Here is a 22,363-nt window from a genome sequence, read left to right as displayed (position 1 = left end):
AACCTCATACAGTGGTTCCTCTAGCATAAAGTTCAAGGAGGAATTTGACTTGAGATGATTAGCTAAAAATTATCACATGTGACCTAAAGGTTTAGCTTTGCAGCAATATTTCCAAGTATTTAGGGAAAAATCAGAACATCAGAGTGAAATTAGAACATTGCCCCATGGCTTACTTCTGATTCCAATTTAGGACCTTTTGTAGCGGGGAGGTTGCATAGATGGATCAAGAACCAACAATTTTGGTCATAAAGGTATGCTTGTGTCTTTATGCAACCATCTTCAATGCTTGCTCAATTCCGCATTAGTTCCCTATCCTTTAAATTATTCCCATCTAATTAATGTTAGTTTGAGCTCTTTGATGTGCTACTATGTGGGGGGACACCTACAAAATCTAGTCCTGAACAATTAGGATTAATTTCTGCRCTTCTGCTGCAGTCACGAAGGAGASAAAAATTAATCTAACAGGTCTCACAACAAAAGACTTATTTCATAACTGCGAAATGCCTCCTATTTCTAGTTAGCCTTCTGCATGCCTCAGACTTCACACAGTTAAACRAAGTGTTTTTGCTAGAAAAGATACAATTTGCCTGTAGTAAGAAAATCAGGTTTGAATACAGTTTAATGAAAGAGCACAACCAACAAAATAACAATGGAGACCATTTCTTATACATGTCAATTCTTTCCAACAAGAGATTTTTTTTCTGGGGAATTAACTTCATGGGTTTATTTACCTTTTTTTTTTTTTCTCCTAATATAAATACCTTTTTTTTCCCTAATATAAAATGTTTATTTCTTCTGTAATGCATAAAATGTTTTATAAGAAAGATCATGATGTGACATGATGTCACAGACACATTCAACCTCTCTAAAACCKTATGTCAAAAATCACAGCAGGACAATGAAATAACTAATATTCAAAGTATGACATATATTAATGACAAATTAAATGAAATACRAAGTCTTGCATAAATACCACAAACTAGTTTGATTCTTTTTTTAATTAAATGTCTCTTTTAGCTCAAGAGAGGTTTATAAAGACATAACTTAAATTGTGTCTTAGTGGTCTAACACATCAAAAAAGGACATTGTGCCTTCTCTTTCTCTAATATTTCTGGTTTTTTTTTTTTTTTTTTATTTTGAAGCATTTCCCTTTTAAAACAAACCCTATGTTTCTTTCTGCCGATCAAACTTGGCAATGGCTATAATGAAATACACACTGCATAAAGTCACATCTTTAAGAGAAGTATCCCTGTTGTTTTTATTGATAGCATTGTAAAAGAAAAGTACATAATTGCAAACATGCAATGAAATCCCCAAGGTAGATGCATTAGGCCATATTAGGTTCAAATGATTAAAATTTCTTTATACCAGGTTAATGAATTAATAAATATTAGCTACATATTTTAAAGAACTATGACTTTTTGTTTAAAGAACTATGAGGTACATGCTGCACTACCAGCAATCCTTCCGGTACCATTCTCTTTTCAGAACAGAGAATTCTACAACCTTCTAGACTTGGAAGATCAGGTCCCAATAATTCTTAAATRCCATATGAATTCTCTGTTAGAAAGACCTGACCAGAAGTTTTCAAAATAAAAATATACCAGCAAAGCTGTGCAGGAGAGCTGATAAAAACAGCATGTGTCCATGTTCACAGTCCACCTCTCTCTGTGAAGAAATATCTATCTAGATTATTCAATTATTCTGGCATTTTGACCACTTAATGCTTACGCTGAATTTAGTAGAAGGATCTAAGACAAGAAATTAATGCTCTGCTCATGTATACAGCTACCTCTGAAGGAGATTACAGGCAATTAAAGAAGGTGGTTTAAGTGTAGTTTCCACATTCTTTGACAGCTTCATCCTGTAAAGGAAGCCAATGTACTAAGTTCCTTAGTCCTAGAGTGTCATTGATGCTTCTTGGTGTAAAGTGTTCATTCTTCTATTTCAAACTCTTTCAAAGACAGTTCTCCTACTAGCTTAAACAAGTGTAAAGTAGCATGGAATAAAGAAATCTTTTTTTTATCATTATTATTGAATTACTGAAGGAGAAAATACTGGGGGAGAGGAAGGCAGAACTCCTTTTCTCTGTCACAGGATTTTCTCACTCTCTGAGATTACTCAGTGTGGCAAAGAAATTGATTTAGCCTTCATAGAGTTTATGAAACTGGTACAGTATAGGAGAAGAACTTCTTTATTAAAGGGAAGTTATTTCAGGGTTTCTGGAGACCAAGGCTGGCTCAGGAACCTGTACCAATTCTCCCCAGGAGAATGAGGAGGTAACAATATTAACAAAGTTGCTTCTCCACGTAAAAAAGAAAACAACTGTAAGTTCCAGTCTTTTCAGATGTTTTCTTTTTCTTTTGGCATTTAAGAAATATGTAATTTCCTCACTATGCTGCTGCTTTTTACGTGCCTGCATAGGCAGAAAAACACTGATGCATCACAATCTTGCCATGAATGGAAAGAGCCCTCATAYAGTCTCACAGGAATTCTTTCGACCTAAATTGGCCTTTCAAATACAACAGCACTGCTTCAGAAGCTTTGGCTTATCCATTCAGTGACTGTGCTGGCTGGGATCTCGAACTCATTGGGAACAGGGAATCTGCTCCAGGTTGAGAGCCAACTGCTGGTGTAACACTGACAGATGCAGGACCCATATGCCCAAGTCTGGGTAGGATGCCTGTATAACTGGCATCTGGATGTCAGCTTTCCTTTTCTGGCTCTACTTCTGGCTTTGCTGATAAACCCGATTGTCAGTCTGCTGTGGGTCAGACTGCTGCTGCCCTGTAGTCATGTTTTGTGCATTACTGAGTGGTTCCTCTCAATTAAAGAGTATTATCTGAGCATACTATGCATCCCTTAATGCTTTCATAGGCCACTACACATCCAATTCCGGTATTTCTACTGTTCCTGGTGATTTTGGCATAGATAATAAAATCTTGCAGGTGCAGCAAGTATGTAGAATGTGTAAATGTCCATTTCCTGCCTAGTGGCTAGGAAGTTATGTTGATACCACCCATTACTTTTCAATCCTAAACAGTTTTTTTATTAGATATACTGCAGTAATTTCAAGTGTAAGATTTKACCACAAAGACACGAAGAGGAAAGCATACGCCATTGAAGAGCTCTTTAATGGTAAAAAAAATAAAACGACAAACAACCTGTATGAAAATTTTCCKAAGTATTATTGACACCTACTTAGATAATTGCATGTGTCACCCTGGCAGGCACTTTCTTGACACTAAAAGAAATGAAATACCCTTTAAGTAAAATGTTATGCTCTGCTGTTGCTACAAGAAATAAAATGCCCTCTAACTAARATGCTGTACTCTGCTGTTGCTACCATTCTTCCTTAGCTGCTCAGTTTCTATCCCTTGAGAAGAAAAGTATTAACCTTAGTACTTGTGAACAAACATTGATAATACCCACAAATTAAGCACTATCAACCATTCCCTTAGGTAAGAAATAGGAAAGGCCACTTTCCATTTAAACTTGGAGTCCACCAAAACCAGAGTCTATCCATGAGGGAGGTCACAGGATCTCATTCTAGAGCAAGGCTTGAGTGGATATACCTCCTATATCCAGCAATAGCAGCTACAATCACTTCATGCCAAGCCTCCTACATGCAGATAATTTATATCCTCATCAGGAATAATCTATCTGGGAGTTGGGGGAACTTTTGTAGAATGAAAGCCAAATGCTGCTAATTTGCCTTGGCAAACACTAGAAGTGTGGGGGGCAGTACAAAGCCTAAAAGTGCAAGGACTAGACATGCAGCAGCCCCCTTCCTTCTCCTACAGCATGAACCCGACCTTATGTGGACTACAACGCAGCCTAAAATGCAAATGTGTGGGATCCTAAGTAGACACAAAAGAGAATCCCTACAGTGACCTCAATGCAATGCCACTGACAAGAGCCGGCCTTTCTAGAGGAAAGGGTAGTACCTCCTCCTAGCCAGCTGATATACAGGTTATATATTTCACAGGCACAAGTTTAGGAGCCTACAACTAGGCATTTCACTAAAATAATCTATTTTTTTTTGTGCCAGCTGCAAGACATAAAAATTAATAACTATAAGAAATTAAATGCAAAAACTGTTTTTCATTTAGTACATTAAGCCTCGGTTTATAACAAACAAAACAAAGTTATTTTTTCTTGCCTGGATAGTCTAATACAACATTATATCCCTGAAAATTTGAACTGCTTCCTACCTTCTTATAAACATTTTGATAATTGTATTTTATGTTTAGAATATCTAGGACTTTTTCATCAAAGGAAGGATCATACTAGGCCTTTGATTTTTCYTGGCTACGTGATTTTTAAAGGATGAAAAACACTGACTTGAGCATTACTGTTTTAGACATGCAAATGTAAAAATTATTTGAGAGCAAGAGAACAAAATAAGAGATACMAAGTTTAGCAGGACTGTCTTTCAATGATGTTTTTTTAAGTCCCAAATGTTTTGTTCACAGAATTAACAGAGGGCTTCTTCCAGAATTGCCTGCTGACCATATATTTTACATACTTAAGTACTGAAATTCTGAACCACAATAGAAATGCTTTCTTTGATAAAATTTTTGTTGTTTTGAATACTGAGACACTGAGTCCAAACTTTCACTTTAAATCTCGCCTGTAAATGATTGTCATCAAGATGTAACAGAGGAAATCTGAGATTCTCTACTACATGTCTGTTCCATATTAGGCCTCCACTCAAACTCTAGCTTTGTTTCATTAATTTTCAATAAAACTAACACTCTTTTTCACATTGTTGACTAAGAAACATTTGCTGATAGCCTGAAGAAAGCTGACCAGTCCCATACTGTTAGTGTGTCCCTTCAAATCCTTTCACCTAAGGTTATTTTTGGAACACTGAAAAGCTAAGTGGCTCTATCAGTGGACGAGTAGACAGCTTCTATAGCAAAGGTGTCCTCTGTAATGAAGACTTTGCTGTAAGACTTTTTTGAATTGTGAGGAGAACTTCTGAACTCTAGACACAGACATACACCCATCACAGATTTTACTTTCTCCTTAGAGTGTGCATTAAAAGCAGATAATCTATCACCTCTGTGCTAAAAAAACCCAAAAGAACGAAATCATAAAGATTAAAATCTTTATGTTAAGCAGAAGTTACAACTGAAGGGAAGAACAGGATAATAAGTATGAAGTGCAAAGCAAGCCAATGATACACATTTTAAATCATTAGCTATAAGAAATATTTAGGAAACAATTTACAATGCATGAAATCAAACCTGGATTCTGTGAGACACAATCAAAGAGGTACAGTTGTACAATAATCTAAAATGGTGCATGACTACGTAGTAATTTCCTTAAAACGGAAGAAATGTAAAAGAAGAACACTCATTGGCTGAGTGCTGTGCATAATTAATGAACAGAGTCCAGCCCCAGTTTAAAGCTTTTGTGACCTTATTATGTTTATATGTGTGAGTGTGTGTGTGTGTGCGTCCAAATGCGATACCATGTGATTACACATAACCACTTTTGCAAATTTTATCTTTTTTTCCTGTAGTCCCTTTTTAATTTCTGTACAGGTAGAAATTCTAATACAATTGCATTTTAGCAGCAACTAATAGAAACAACCATTTAATCAGCTTTTGAGATAATATGCTTCAGAACAGAGAGGGTGCTATACAAGCCTGACTCATTTATTTCAACCGTATTTGTATTCCCTTGAATGTTATGTACTTTAAAGTCTCTAAAGGTAGTTGCACTTTCCAAGAAAATCCAAGAAAAAGAGCACTGCATCTTCAGTTTTCATAGCATTGGGGAAGTTTGAACCCATAGCTTCGTTGTCAATATTTAGTATTTTATTTATTTAGGCCTCAGAGCTGGAACCAACCAATCAAACAAACAGTGACTAGCAGATATCTGATATGATGAAATAACTCAGATTTAAAAGCAGCCTTTAACAATAACATTCACAGGAATCTCAGCTATCCATGCTTCATTTAAGGATTTTCTGTATGCAGACTAAACCACCACCTGTTTCCAAATCCCAGGTAAAACAAGTGCACACAGTGCTGCCCTTCACATCCATTGCAGAAGAGTACAAACTATATTTAAAGCTTATTTCTAGCATTTTTCATAAGACCTGAAATGAGCAATACAATGATCTTAGAATCTGTCATCAATGTTTCCCAAAAAGTGAAGAAAAATATTACTTAACTTGTCCAGCATGCCCATGAAATATACTTTTCCTCATTTTTATTTATTTATATAAAATCAACACACTTTTCCTTCCTTGATGAATGCTGCAATTGAAAAAAACGAAACAAGTTTTCTGAAATGAGGACACTTACTTCCCTCACCTATATCTTTACAAACACCACAGAAGGCATAATTCTTTCTGGTGAACCCACACATTAGTTTATGCTGCCTATACTTTCCAAGCCACCTCACTTCAGAGAAAAATAGGGCAAAACCCCAAATCATAGCTGAATGCAGCCTCCATTATAGTTCTGTTTTTTCTTTCTGTTGAAGAAAAAATATCCTCCTTCAGCKTCTACAGACTACAGAAACTCCTCCATTTCTTTTAATGACCTATTCACTCTTGTTTGATTCAACACAGCCCACTGGCTATGGAAATGACAACACGCAGCAGGTGGCAACAAAACGGTCAGCAAACAGTGCTGAGATATGTCATTTTCTTCAAATACTTTCTCAGGAATTAAATGACACACTACTGTATGTGTGCATGTCCTGCTCAGATCAAATATTTTTTTATTACATGAAACTGCATGCTTCTATATATATAGTTTCCATACAAAATGCAGGTTTAAGTGTACTGCTCCAAGCTCCAATTGCAAAACAATTTGCTGTTTCTCACACCTCCCTCCGTTTCCTTTTAGCATATAACCCCTTGGGCAGCAAGTACTTGGAAGCTGCACCTTTGCCACAACTCCAGATTGAAAGCCTTGCCCTTATGGAGTCAATCTGATGCATTTCCTATGACTGGGACAAATTGGAGTATGCAAATTAGCACCTTTTGAGTCTCCTGAACCCAGGAAATTCTCTTGCTACGTGTTCCAGCTAATGGACCTGAGATGTCCTTTGTAACTGTGCTGTCTGTGCAACTCCTTTAACCTTTTCAGATTCTGATCTAGCCTTTGTTCCTAGCCCTTTTCAGAATCATGCAATGTATCAAGTTAACCTCTTTTATAATTTAAACTGGTGTAACACCAGAGCCATATCATAGCATGCAATGGCATTTACACATGTAAAGTGCGAAAGAGCATCCAACAGTGACTAGAGGCCCACTACACTAAAATTTCTAAGACAGTTTTTTCTGCCTTCTTTCAGCTTCAAATAATTTACTCTGAATCATTTAAACCAATACAAAATGCATGATTAGATTTCTAAAGTTCCAAATAAATTAACATCAGGTATAAGAGTTTGTCCTTTTATGACAAGAGTATGATCTTCTGAGAGGACTGACAATCTACAAAGTAGTTGAGGAGCAACTGCTGATCAAGTGTGAACAGATTACTGTGTAAATTATACAGGAATCTACAGAAAGATGCAGCAAGATGAAGTAGCATTTATCCTCAAACCATAAAGGGAAAGCTGCTACTGGAGATGCCTTGTCCCTGGAAAGGCATACCAAAATGCAAGACAGTATCTTTTCTTACCAGTCCTGCGACTCTTTTCACAACATTTCAGCATTTACTCTGACTTCCTGCCTTTAAACTGTGTTTGGATGTGGTATTTGAGCACATTTGAGCACASACATTTCATGTTATCCTAAATTACTGCTTCCGAAAAGATTGTGTGGCTATCTTTCCTCAACATAGCATATAGTATGCTGATATTCTCCTATCTTGTGGATTTTTTTGTCAGAGTTTGTTCCTAATTTAATATTCTTTTGTCCTGTCCACTTAAAATTGTATCTTTTTCGGAAGTTGTACTTTTATCAGTATATTATAATTTCTTACATCATAAATCCATCATTGTTGTTCAGTTTATACTAAGGCACAACAGCATCCCATTTATTACTGCTATATCACTGTTTCAGAAAGACTAAGTTAAACTGTATAATCATCAACTATTCTAGAGAAAACTTGGTTGCATACTAAATTCTTTAGATTTTGGATAGAGATGTCGATTAAATAAATGCCTCTTTTTCTCCCCTGTGCTCAATTTCTCGACTGCATTTTGTTGAGAGCATTTGGCGTCCCCTTTGGTTTTGTACCCAAACTCTCTGAATGCCACTTAATATCAGGCAGAAAACTGATAAATATAGGCTGTACTTGACAATCAGGAGGATCAGATTCAAAATTTGAGTACACAAAGCACACGCAATATATACCCATTAGGAATCATTGCCTCATAGAACTTCTACATGATCTCCAAACCTTCAGTTCTGATTTGCTGTCTGCTTGCTCTGTCTCATTGCATTTATGCACAGCTCCTTGCCAATAGAAAGTTTAGGATTGTTTTGTTGAGGGCTTTGATCTGTAACAACTAGATCCTCTTAATTMATCTTTTAATTTTCACTTTATTTTTGGCTACAGATGCGTAACTCAACCTCTACTTTATCCCAAAAATTTTTTCTTTCCAACAGCACAGATCTATGCTCTCCAACATACCCCAAGTTTTGTCAGCCTTTTCACATTTTCCTCTTTTTGTCTTTGACACATGCTAACAGATGTCAGTTAGTAGTCTACCCCTTTAACCCAATGCAGACAAGAAGCTGAACAGTCTTCTTCATTCTCAGAAAGTGTACCACTGACATCATTATTAGCAATTGCCCTTCACAAATTTCCAATCCAGTAGAAGTCTCTTCTCCTGACACCTTTTAAAGCCTGGAAAAATCCTCCATCAGTATCACCATCTGCTGCTTCCTCACCTTTAGTCTTGTGTCACCATTTCTGTGTTGACTAGTGTTATACAGAGATAACCTCATTATGTAATATTCAGAATGACTGAAAATACCAAATGAGAAGATAAATCTCCCTTATATTTTATAGCACTTCAACACTTTCCTGTCTCTTTTCCCACTTGCAAAATTTTCTTGTCAGATGGGACTCCCTACAATAATTCAAATATTGGAAGAAATGAGATTTCCACTCAGCTATAGCCTAGCCAGTCAACTTCATCTTGTTTTTCTATTSCCTCTAATTAAAACACAAGAAAGTTTTACACAAAATTTATGGGGGAAGAAAAATTTTAGAACTGTGTATCTTSATCTCTTATGATTACTCACACTGCTTGTCTGATTTTAATACCTAACTAACAGTGGTACAGGGCAAAGTATTGGTACTCTTTCCACTTCAGGAGAAAGTTCTGTTTCTCCCTGACACTGTTAATTGTGTGCAGCTCTTGTGCCATCCACAATTGTTCATTACTGCAAAAATGTAAATAACTTGCTCTGTTTACTGTTCTCTAATTTACCTTAACACAACATATTCACGGGTTTTGTGCTATTTAAACTGTTTGCATGCTTAACACACATATTTACAATGCATAGAGAACTTTACTCATATACTCTCCAAAAAGATGAGTTTTTAAAAAATGAAAAGTGTCATTGTCTTATACTCTAATCTAGTTATTATGGGTTAATAGGGTTAAACATCTTGCAAATGTGAATAAATACTGTAGTAAAAGTGTATAGTGAATTCTGTCCACTTTTTTCTACAGAGCTTGATAGAATACCACACTAAAAAGTGTGTCTATAACTTTACAAAAATTATGTAAACATTATTGACAAATGAAGGACAAGACCCATTTGGACAATAGAAATGCTATGAAAGCTTCTTTCAAATTTTGTGTTTCTTTCTAAGYCTCTGTATTTGATAACATTGAATTACAAACTGGATGATAAAACTGCATTAATTTGAGGAGTATGTGAAAACATTTTCCCGATAACAACTTCCAATGTCTCTGGTTGAAGATGAGAAAAAGCCTTTTGTTTTCTAAGTATTGAGATATTATCAATCTTTGTGACCATGAGTACTCCTGAGAGTATCACAAATATGATTCTGTCGGTTATTTGAAGCTATTACCCAGCTTGAAGTGTAGGATGGGATCAGCCCCTTGAACACAATTGTAGATTTGCTTTAGTTTAGGAGTGCAGGTGGATGGGGTACTCACTACCTGCCAACAGAAGACCTAGACTGTTCACTTGGATTGAAGAAACTTATTAATTTTCCTCTTTCTTGAGAAACTTATGCTTATCTTACATGCTCTAGAAACCAACCCTGTGATGCAGATWTAGTCTCAGCTACTCTAGATGGTACTGACATCACCTGCAATGATTGACTGCAACATTGCAGATGTTGCATTCATCTGCACATTTACCTCACAATTAATAAGGGCCCCTCTCTGAAGCACAGTAGTATATTAAATTGACAAACAGGATATATTTGTACAGTTCATGTTAGTCTTAGTATTATTATGATGTTGGAATATATTAATAAATATAAACAGAAAAATAATAACAAACTATCAGGATGAGAGGCATTACTCAATTGCTCACAATGCTAGCAATTCATCAGGATTGTTACATCCGTAGGATGTGGGTGGTTTGACTATTTGTTGACTTTAAATACAGAAAACCTAAAATAACATCAATGGGTTTAATAGCCTGTGGCTTCTCTATAGGATAAAGAGACAAATCTTCCATGAAGTTCCATCCTCAGGCAGAGGCTTCCAGTGGARTGAAAAGCACACGAGGTATGTATAGAAAATACAAGACTGCCTTCTGTGCATGGACAGTCAGGGCCTACTGTATGGAKTAAAGCCAAAGCGCAGCATTTGAGCTATTTGTAGATTCCAAGTAGTCCAAATTTTTCTGCCATTCTAAGATGACATTCCATGGTCAAGGCTGTGGTGATACAGAGGTTTCTGGGAACTAAAACAAGGCTTAAGGGCCTTGTGCTTATTTCAGATGACTTTGTTGGGTCATCTTGGACACAATTGGATATCCTCTATGGATATCCATTGTTAACCACTCCAGTCAAGCTAAGTGGTTTGTAGTTTGTGACTCTTGACTCAATGAAGAATACAATTTATATGGTCAGATTGTTCTCACTGAGATGGTCTTTCCTTAGATCTCAATAGGACCCTGACTTTTTTTTTTCTCATTGAATCTGTTACTCCAATTACAAAGATTCTTGTTCACTACAAAATACTTTCTTAATGGGAGAGAAAGGTAAAACATAAGTAAAAGGGAAATGTAAGTGTCATAAAATTTCCAAGATAACATTGAACAAGGCTTATGGAAAGCTTCTAGAAAGGTAGGTGGGCACCTTTATGGAACAGATGGAGAATTCAGTAGTTTTCATCCACTTGTAAATCACRGGTGCATAACAGATCTTGCTATTGGAATAAAGGAGTTTGGGAGATAGCTTCCTTTCTCTCTAGTTCAGTAGTTCAATTCTATCAAATCTATCAAAATCATCTAATGTGCAATAACTTTAGGAACATGGCAGAAATTAACTATAGTTTGATTTTGGGTTTGGTTTGGTTTGGTTTGTTTCATTGTTTTTGTCTGTGTTTTTTGAAACTCACGGTACAAATCTACATCATAATAGAAATTTATGCTAGTGCTCACAACTAAACAAACCTGCAAAATGAAAAAGTAGATACATTTTTTGTTGCACTGACACTTCAGTATCTGTCCAGTTTAAGGATTTCTTGACACAAAATGAGGCAGGACAGTATAGACAATCTAAGACAGTTAGGGTCTAAGTTACTGCGTATGTAGTGTCTACGCAATACTATATGAAAGTGTTAAGAGTTTCTTAACAGTTGAATAGGCACTATTGAAGCAAAGAATGCAGTTATGACTGTTATCACTCTTGCATGCAGAAATATAAAATGTGTACTGCTCTCTACAGTTCAGATACACGCTCCTATTATTATTACTAATACCATCTTTCCATCCTAGCCCGACTTCAAAACTATTCCATTGTGATTGATTTCAAATATTTAGTCTTTAAGAAGGCACTGGTATTTTTAAAGGAAAAAACATATATTTTTTTAAATATTAAATTTTATTTGAAAATAATGTACATTATACTTTTAATTGTTTTACAGTTCAAATTGTAAGGTGTGTTCTTTTTTGTTCAAGAATTTTAAAAGCAACTAATTTAAATATGCAAAATTATCTTGAGTTGTTCATACGTGAACTTAAAAGCCATGCAACACAGGAAAATTAAGTAATTATGCCTCCAAGTTATTTACTGCAATTAAGCTCATTTATCATATGCAAATTAGTGCAAACTGGTCTCATTAGTTACTAAATTACTCAATATGAGCTGAACAATGTAGCACTCCAGTTTGTAATGAAAAATCCCTGTAGAGGCAAGCAGTATCAATTAAGCTAATTTGCATATGCAAATATATTCACTAACTTTCCTTTTTCTCTATATTTAGTTCTACATTTCCTGATCATTCCTGATTATAAGAAGAATATGGGGTTACTGACCCTTTTCCACACCTTCTCAATAGCAATGAAGTTACAGAAAAAAATCCACGGGTCCTGAAAAAATTGATGAAAATCTGGCTAGTTTTTGTAAACAGTTTCAGCTAAAATTTTAATAGTAGGTACCAGAAGTAATTTTTTTTTTAACTGGATTTAGTTGAAAAACAGATCTATATATTTATATAAATGTAAAATGGAAGATAGATATTCTTGTTATAGCACCAATTTTCAGAAGAAAAAGAATGTACAAGGTAAGAAAAATAAAGCCCACAATTTAGCAAATCAAAAATCTAGTAAAAAATTATTTAACATATTGCAATTACTTATTTTTCTCCTCCATTACGCTCTATTCTACTATTCATAATTCTGGTAATTTTACTTGGAAAACATTTAAAAGGCATTGCACTGAGATGAAGATTCTGATGTAACAGTGTTTAAGCAATCATCTTTTGTGGTGTCTTTTTTTCCACAGCACACAGTGGATAGTGCCGTTGGCTTCAAACCTACCACTGAGAGTCTCTCCAGCATGACACACAGCAGTCAGCTGTGCCTTGGAGATTTTTTCACATAGAATCACACAATTTTAGAATGGTTGGGGTAGAAAAGGTTCCTTAAAGATCACCTATTTCCTACCCGCCTGTCATGGGCAGGGAACCTTCCACTTATTCTGGCTGCTCCAAGTCCCTTCCAGCCTGGCCTTGAACACCKCCAGGGATGGGGCAGCCACACATTGTCTGGGTGAGCTGTTCCACTCCTGCATCACTCTCATAATGAGGATGTGCATGAGTGTTGCATTTCATATGTAAGCAAAGTATAAGCTCTTTATATATCTAGATTTGTACAAAAGACAAATGCAAAGATGTATCCAGCCTTATGCAAATGAAGTCCCTCAGAAGTGTTACATTTCCTTTTATTGGGGTTTTCACTCAATTTTTCATCTCTGAATTTATGTAAAGGTAATAGTGTGTTGATTTTTTGGAGTTCATGAAGTCTGCCATTAACTGAACAGAATTAATTGTACGATCCCTGGGCACAAATACTATCTCAGATCAAAATCCATAACTTTTTCACTTTTTTTTTTTTGTTTTGACAGGTAGAATTTTATTTTTCTATTTTCTGCACTTAACTACATATAGCAGAATACCTTTAGTAACTGTATCAATCATCAGTTAAGCAATATTTAAATATTTGATTCCTTAGTACTAAGAAAAATTGTCATGGATTAAGACATTCTTCATTCAATGATGAGTAAGCATTATATATAAATATGTGGATTTAATMTATATGGACCTAACTAATGTATATAATGTATACATAGACATGACTGACTCCAGCTGCCTGTAAACTCAAGATGTAAAAATATCACAAAATGCACCTCCATTTCTGTTTTTCTAACAGCACTATGAATACACTACACCCACTTTTAAAAATTATACTATATTATGCTTATTTGTCTGTCAATAACTTTTGAAGTATCAAAATATTAAAAGGATTAGAGAGGCTCCTTAACTTCTGAGCTTACACTTAACTCAGTCTTCAAAATTTTAATAGCAAAAGGGATTACACAAACTATTAATTCAAATTCTTCAGATAGCTGACTTTGAAATCAAAATTCCCAAGGTATAATCAAAGTTGTTTACTTCACTTGCAAACAATACTTATCATGATACTTTTTTGAAAATCATTTCTATGAGCAGCAGACTAGATGAGAACATATGATAGAACTGTGTACCACCACAGATTATCTGATTGCTGTTTTAAAAACAATTTTRTTTTCTGATGATTATATTTCTACATGCTAGACCAGAAGGCAGTACTTTGAAGTTCATTCTGATCTATTTAGAAGCGGTGCATTTGAATGCATGACCCAAGTTTTCCTCCCAAGGGTTGATTACTCTGCTAAAATAAGACAAAATCTTAACACGTCATGATAAACTTGTCACCACTATTAAGTCATTTTGTCCTTTATCCATTATCAACAGTCTATCTCACAAATATCAGAGTGGGATGTCCTATTATCAATTGAGAGATTCACGGGAGTAATTTGATAAAAACATCAACCTCTTTGAAAAGGCCACACCTCAACAGATATTCAATACAATGCTGATGGTAGTTTTGGTTTAAAATCCTCAGTTTTGGGTACAAGTGCAATACAGGGGGTCTTTTAGTAGTAGTATGATAATATTATAGGCTCAAAACACCTTAATTTATCACAAATAAATACAAAAAAACCCAAAAAACCGTAAGTGGAAGGTTAAACAAGTATGAAAGTCACTAATTGTTTTAATACATCGTTGTGAAAAACTCAAATATCAGGTAGTTTTCAAAGTGGCCATCCTAGGTTTTTWAATTTTCATCCATAAGGTTCATCCATAAGAAAAGTATAAATAAATCAGTCTCAATGATTTTTTATTTATATCTGAGTTATTAATAATATTGTAAAAACCCTACCTTTAGGATACATATGTTTACACAYTCAATATATTGACAAATTCCATAAACTGAAATATCACAAAACTGCTGGTTCTTTTTTTTTCTACATGTGTGAGAAAGCATAGAACTATTTCTGCCTAATATGCAAACACAATACTGGTGTAGATACTCGTGCAGATCTCTGACACAATAACCACAACAAAAGTATTTGCTTACAGAATCAAAACTTGACCTAGACCTCTGCCAAGAGTGCACAACTAAGCAAATCACTTCATTCATGATTCTTGTTCCAAAGACAAATTAATTCTACTAGTTAATTTCATGTTTTCCTAAAATTATCTTAGTTGCTATTCTGCATTTAGTTACTTTATAAAGATGTAAAAATTCTGACATTATCTATAGTGCTTTTGAATACCACAGCTGAGTTAGTACAGAGGTAGCTCTCAATCATTATAAATTAAGTGGAATATTTCTCATGATAATATCCTAATTTACCTCTTTCGTACCTCTCAAAAGATAATACACCAGACAATATATTTGCATTGAGAGGCTGTGTACATTGCTAAATAAGAGCAGTTATTCAGTGCCRCACTTAGAAAAGACTTTGTGGGTTTTATTTCCATAGTGCTGGGTTTGCCTTACTGCAAAATGCATCACATTTTCTTCTTAACTGCTTGTACTCCATATTTGAATACTTCAACCTAAGAGAGGTTGTAGTAGTAACCCTGGAAAAATAAATCATGCATGAGAATGTTTCTATCACGTCATTGTTTTTCAGTTGAACGTTCTTGGAAAATGACGACTTGTACCATGTGACAAAATTGTTTGACAAATCCCAGATTAGGTTTCAGCTCACAGCTAAGGAGACCTAAGAGACAATCTTCTGTTCAGTTTTTAATCTCTGAAGATTGCTCCAAATTTTTGATATATAATTATGATAACTGAGATATCATAGAGGAATGCAGTGCTCATAAACTAAAGTGGGGGGAAAATCCCCAATCTTAAATTGACACATAAGACAAATAAAATCACCAACACAAAATTCTGTCTTGTACACACTCATACGAATACATAAGAGTATTCTGCAAGCAAACATCTACACAGTTCTAAAGAAAAAAATATTGTGATTCAGCTAAAACACTTTCCCTCCCTTTCATCATTGTCCAAATTATGGACTTTTTAACAGAAGAAATATATGAGCATAAAAAAAATTAAAATCTCATTAATATGAGTGCTGACAACAATACTATTCAAATTATTGGTAGAAATAAGACTAGGCAGTTATTTTGATTTTTCTTGGAAATGCCAATTTTTTTTTTACCTGCAAAATGTGACTTCCCAAGTGTGATTCAAATACTTCAATGGCAAGGGCACTGGGACTTCTCCTGCGCTGGGCACCTATAACTGAATGAAAAACAGTTATGTTGCAAGGTCTGCACATTCATTTCTTATGCATCCTGGTCACTGACATTAACTATTTAAATGTTTTTCATCCTAATGCACCAGTTTTATTCTAAGCTTTGCCTTCTACATAGTATATAAAATTGGTATGTAATTTCATGCTTAAATTTGAAAACATTAAAAAAATAGATTTTTTAAAAAAATCTATTTAAATGTACAATGAATCTGGAAATTGTTTGTTCAGATATATCCCAAATCCCAGTAGGTTCATGGTGATGAAAGCAAGAAGAATTTAGTGAAAAACACTATTGAAAAAGATGCTACACATAGTGTAAATGTTTTGCAATGTGGGGATAAGAACTAAATATTACTCATGAATYAAGAGTTTTATTCTACTAGTTTATCTGAGAGGTTTATCTGGACATTATTATTTGAAACTGAAATAAAACAGACACAACAATATAAAAGGCAACATTTGTAAATACATCTATATCAACGTTCTATTCAGTGTAGAAAGGTATTTCAGTACCCCAGATATAATGCTAGTTGCTGGAAAAGGTACTTGAAAGTTCAGCTTCTACATTTAAATTATATAGTTTAAAAATACAAAGTGAGTAATAGGTGGTTATGCTTCAAAGGCAGCAGTGACTACAAAAAAGTTGATAATCACAAAACGAATATTCTGTTAAACTCTATCTCTCATGAAGACAAAACCAGCAGTTAAGTCTGCACATAACCAAATGTAGGCATCTACTGCAAGCTGAGGTTTCTTCTTATACTTCCCACATAATTAGAGAAAGCTAGAGCATGGAAAAGACAGTACAGGGCTGCAGCAAGCTTCCCTTCCTGTCTTAGTGACAAAACCAGGCATATCCAAAGCAGAGAGAGGAGACAAAGTTCATTCAGCACACTTCTAAAGTGTGTACAAAAGCATTTACATCCAAAGACCCGGATGGACTAATGCCTCTGAAACCATCACAGCCCAGTTCATCTTTACATATTGCTGTCTTTACAGTGTGTGATAAGAAAAATGAAATATCAAGAACAGTAAAACAAGCAGAATGAATGACTGCCATTACTGAACAGGCTAATTTAACACCAATGGAAACAAAATACAGAGCAACAATTTCTTAGTCTTCTACGATACTGGCTGCCAAACATGGTATCAGCAGGAAAAGATAAATTCCAAGTAATGATAGTCATATTGACCTGAAAATGTAATATCATTCCTTATTGATGTTTCATGTAATTTCCTTGCAGGAAATTCTAAGCTATTTATACTGGGCAAACAGGTGGSTTCATAGCTAATAGATTCAGGCAATAGCTCATAATTACAAATGGAGACTGCTGTAGAGCTGGTATTTTCTAAGTCTTCCTCTTTTCCATATTCAAGGACATAGACACTAGCACCTTAAAAGAAAAATATACAAGACTATATTTCTGAGATTAATTTTARTTGTGGGGCTATGCAAAATACATAGCACTGTAAAGATTTTCAGTATTCCCATCATGATTGCTGTCAGCACAATGCTTTGTATGGTTATTTCAAAAAACAAATTCACTTTTGGCTTGCTAGGCATCGCTTCATAGTAATCTCCATAAGAGCATTATAAAGACCAAAAAAACCCCAACCTGTAAACCTGTAAAACCTCCCTGAAATCCTTTAGGTCCTTTTGTTCTTCTTTCTAGACTGCATTATATTTTCCACACTCTGAACACACCATTTGGAATTTACCTTTCAATTAATTTCCTCTTTCCTGCCACACCCTTCCATTACCATCCTCTACCATTTTAAACTGTATCCATTACACATTGAATCCAATCCTATGATGTCAGTTGCAGTGCTTTTAGCATTTAAGTATAATTTGAATGAAATGCCTGAAGTCAGTGCAACACTTTAAAACAGTATCTTGGACCTTAGATGACACAGGTAAGTCATCAGTTCTTCACACTTGGGACAAWCAGTTCTGTACCTCAAATGAAATTACTTTAAAGTCAGTGACTTTAAGAAAACAAGAGAGGGTCGAATCTTAGCTTTAAAATTTGTCTCTTAAATCCTCTATCAATGACTGCATCCTCGTGGCTTGTATACACATAGACAAATACCTTGTAGTACTTTCATTACTTCAATTCACTGACATTTTTATGGCCCTAAAACTCTTGGATTTATGATCTTGCTCTTGGGTGGGGTTGTAATGACAATTCCTAATTTTACAACCACAATAACATGTTACACAGAAAACCATGATGTTTCTGGTTTCTGATGTTTCTGGTTTCTGATGTTTCCGTGTAACTTTCTCAATCCCTTTTTGAGAAGTGAATGGATGTTGAATATATACTTTATTTCATGCATTTCCATAACTATCATTTTTTATTTTGAGGAATGAGACAAGAACATTGAGGCAAATACAGAAAAAGGAAAACTTAAATTTGACCATCTGGATTCATCGTCTCATTATTTTACTTACTTAAGCTTTCAAGATTTCTTAATATCTATTTGCAGCAGAAGAATTATGCTATTTTGGGCATATAATTGCATATCACATTGATACCTTTCAGAAACATGGCAATTTCACAGTCCAGTCAGAGCTCAAAACCTCTTATTTGTACTGAATGAATTGTTGGCTTGACAATAGAYGAAAGGAAGACATAGACTGAAATGGCTGGATTAAAAAGCAAGCCCAAAGTTATTTTATTCTAAAATTTAAAAACTTAAACTATAAATACTGAACTGGCTTCCATCACACAAGGCACAGCCAGTCATCTAAATCTCTCACCCTGTGGGTGGAACCATCAGCAGCCACAGCTCAGCTGCTCACTGAAAACTTGAAAAGCAAGAGATTTAAGATTTATTTCACAACATCTATAAATCAAAGTACCTCAACAACCTTCACAGACCTAAAGGTGTGGATGCACATATTTTTTAAAAAATGTGGATATCCTTTAAAATGCAGACTCTTCACAGAAACGAAATACTGAATGCATGAAATAAATTTCTTCTTTTGAGTTACAGGAAGCAGGGGAAATTAGGATGTAGAGAAGGCTGAAGATTGTGTAGCAAAGTGCAGAAGGGGATCACAATGGAAACAGGTTCCAAACCCAGGTTAAACTCTTCCAAGCTTCTCCTATTTTAGCAGTATGAACAAATATCTCAGACATTTTCATGGTCATATTTTATATTGCCTACATTAAGTTGATAATGTTTACTGCTTGAATGCACTTGTGGTGGTTAATCAAAAAGTTGGTTGAAACAATATTTGTACTAAAGATTGATTGGTAATAGTGATGAGCAGATAGAAAGATTGCTTTCATTTTGTAGTGCTGGTGCAGAAAAATCTGTCTTCTAAAATGCTTTACTTTCCATAGCATTGGACTTTTAATATCCAAACTGACATTTCTATTCCAGGCATAAGATTATTCCATAACAAAAAAATTTTATCTGTTCACTAATTCCTCTTTAAATTTCCTCCCTCAATGACTAATGTGACTATGGGTGAGGTGAAGGAAGAACCACCTTCCTTTCAGAGTGTCTTGGGGGCAGTCTAAGCATGCTTAATGCAACCTCAAGAGCATTTGTAATTGTGCTACAAAAAGTGAGAAACTATGGAAAAGAAAAAATATTGACTGCCTAACAAAGATTTCTATGCATCCTGAAGAGGGAGGATTTCCTCTTAAATGCAGTTCTAAGGTGTGGGAGCACAGACCAAAGACTTTCTACTACTAGAAGTGAAGAGAGAGTTCTAATAAAGCAGAAAGAGTATTCTTTGATCACTAGGAAAGAAAGAGCAGAATATGAGAACAATAATCAGTTCCCTGAAAAAGCTTTTGTGAGACTTTGTATGATACCCCTCAACATAAATTGCTTTTGTGGAAAGTTTTGGAAAATTCAAACCAAGAGTTTTTAAATTCTGTTGTTTTAATAATAGTTTAAAAAAAGTATACTGAACTTATGAATTCATTTCCCTTTACCATAATTTACCTAAAAGACTTTTCTCAGTTAGCCTCAAAATCCTTATATTTTTTATTTAATTTTGTGTATTTTTCTAAGAACATTTTGTGCACTTCGAAGCAGAGGTGGACATAGGGCCATTGTGCTACAACCTTTTAGACAATCTGCCGTCTGAAGAATTATGAAAAAACAGAGCTCATCTTGAAGAACTCTAATTATGACTGCCTATTGGCAGACTTTAATTAGCAAAGCCTGAGCAGATCTACATAAATATGAAAGTTTATAAACACCCCACCAAAAAAAAGAAAATTAGCAGTTTTATTCATAAAATATGTACCCATATCAGGCAAATTGCACAGAAGCTTCACAAAGGGCTGGCTAATATTTTTCCCAATACGTATACACAAAATACATGGTGGTTTCAGACAAGAGAATGTAAGAAGCAGAATGGTCCAGCATGAGTGTGGCTACAGTCTTTTAAATATTCTTTTTTTTTGTTTCTGAGTAGAAAAAAGGATCTATAAAAATGTCAATAAAATTTCTAATATATTTGCCTTGGTGTAGAGCAGATTCTATACGAAAATATATCTTTTGTTATTTCTATGAACAACTCCCAAGGTTCATGAAAGAGAATGGGGGTGAATGTGGCAATCAAGGTGGTTTCACAGCAAGATGTGTGATGTCATCTTGAAATCTTAGTGTTTTTCTGTGAGATATAATGAGAAATTTGGAAATGTTTAAAAGCTGTGTTTTAGAAAGGACAGACACTGGCTGTGGGGCTAAACTGAACAACAGAGGATTCAGTTTCAGGGAAGGATGAAGTGTAATCAACCTTAAACTCCAGTATTTCTGCATGATAACAGCCACAGAAGCTTTTCTTTAGAAAATACTGACTTAATATTTAATACCTTTTGGTGAACATTTTTTCCCATTGATTGCTCCTCGCTATCACATTTAAGACTGATTCTAAGCTTTGAAAGAAATCAAAGAGAGAACTCCTGAGAGGTTGAGGACATCACGTATACAAGATGCATATTCAGACACTGATCTAAAGTGAGATAAGAGACCAAGAGCATGATGTAAGCAGAGATGTTGCCCTCTGATTTGGAAAGGGTATCCAAAGAAATTAAACTATATCACCAGTTACCTCACCATAAGCCATCATATGATCCAAAATTTAGGTCTCTCATCCACCTTCACAGATGGGAAGAAGAAATCAATCTTGGATGGAGCTGCAACATATGTGGAAAGGTATTTTGTCTTGGTTTATTAAAGCTATGGGAATCATTAATACTGTGTCATTACCAATGAAGTATCAATAAAATTTCAGAACAAATTTGTCACAAAGGACTACATGTAAGATGCATAATGCAATATATGATAATCAACTTACAAAGCTAACAATAGCATTCAAAATCTATATATTTTGCATACAAGAATGCCTAATATTCTAGATAACCATCTTCTGGCCACTGGTAAAGAACATGAATTCATTACTGGAGAATCCATGGTTGAGAAAGTAATCCTAAATTTTCCATTGAATAACCAATTAGTTGTCAGGAATGTACTGTTTAATTAATTAAAGTATTATGTAATACAATTACAAGTGTGCTTTATTTTTTCAATAGTTCATCTATGACGAACCTCTAGAAATTAAAAGAATTTTTAGCAAAACTTGCTCCTCAAATTCAAGATACTTAATATTTTCACACTATCTTTAATAGCTTTTTTAGTTTTAATAACTTAAAACTGATCAAATTAAAATGTTGTCCAAAAAGCAGAAATATTTTATCAGTTATTAATTGAATTGGAATCGATGGATTTGAAGACACATAATATGTCTTTTCTTTAAGAAACATTCAAAATGAATGGAAAAAAAAGAAACTAGGTAAGTGACTGTCGTAGTGTAAGTTTTAATCTGTTTCAGGAGCCTATTCGTTTCCCATTTTCATTTGGTTTATAGGTCTGCTCCTTCCCACAGGATTTGTTCTTTAGGGGTGGGGGTAGGGTGGGTGGGAGGAGGAGAAAAAGTTTCTAAAGTCCTAAATGTCTCTTTTTTCCCTCTTTTTCTGAACTTCTAAAAATTAGAAGCCCCAACAAAAGAATAAGTATATTTTGTGTTCTGTACTTGATAA

At 34.8% G+C, this 22,363-nt stretch overlaps 1 protein-coding gene across 1 annotated transcript in view; it reads right to left on the bottom strand.

The window, feature by feature from the left end:
• Positions 1-22,363, bottom strand: part of NPAS3 (neuronal PAS domain protein 3) — a 401,776-nt gene that overhangs the window by 271,674 nt on the left and 107,739 nt on the right. Inside the window, exon 2 of the mRNA XM_057385383.1 lies at positions 16,200-16,282. Coding sequence (XP_057241366.1) covers positions 16,200-16,282 — 83 coding nt within the window. The remainder of the gene's footprint in view (positions 1-16,199; positions 16,283-22,363) is intronic.

Source organism: Malurus melanocephalus, unplaced genomic scaffold (assembly GCF_030028575.1).
Source record: "Malurus melanocephalus ecotype Western Australia unplaced genomic scaffold, MMel_1.1 scaffold_0, whole genome shotgun sequence".
Taxonomy (NCBI): domain Eukaryota; kingdom Metazoa; phylum Chordata; class Aves; order Passeriformes; family Maluridae; genus Malurus; species Malurus melanocephalus.
Note: the sequence above shows the minus strand (reverse complement) of the source record. Positions and strands in the feature narration are given on the sequence as shown.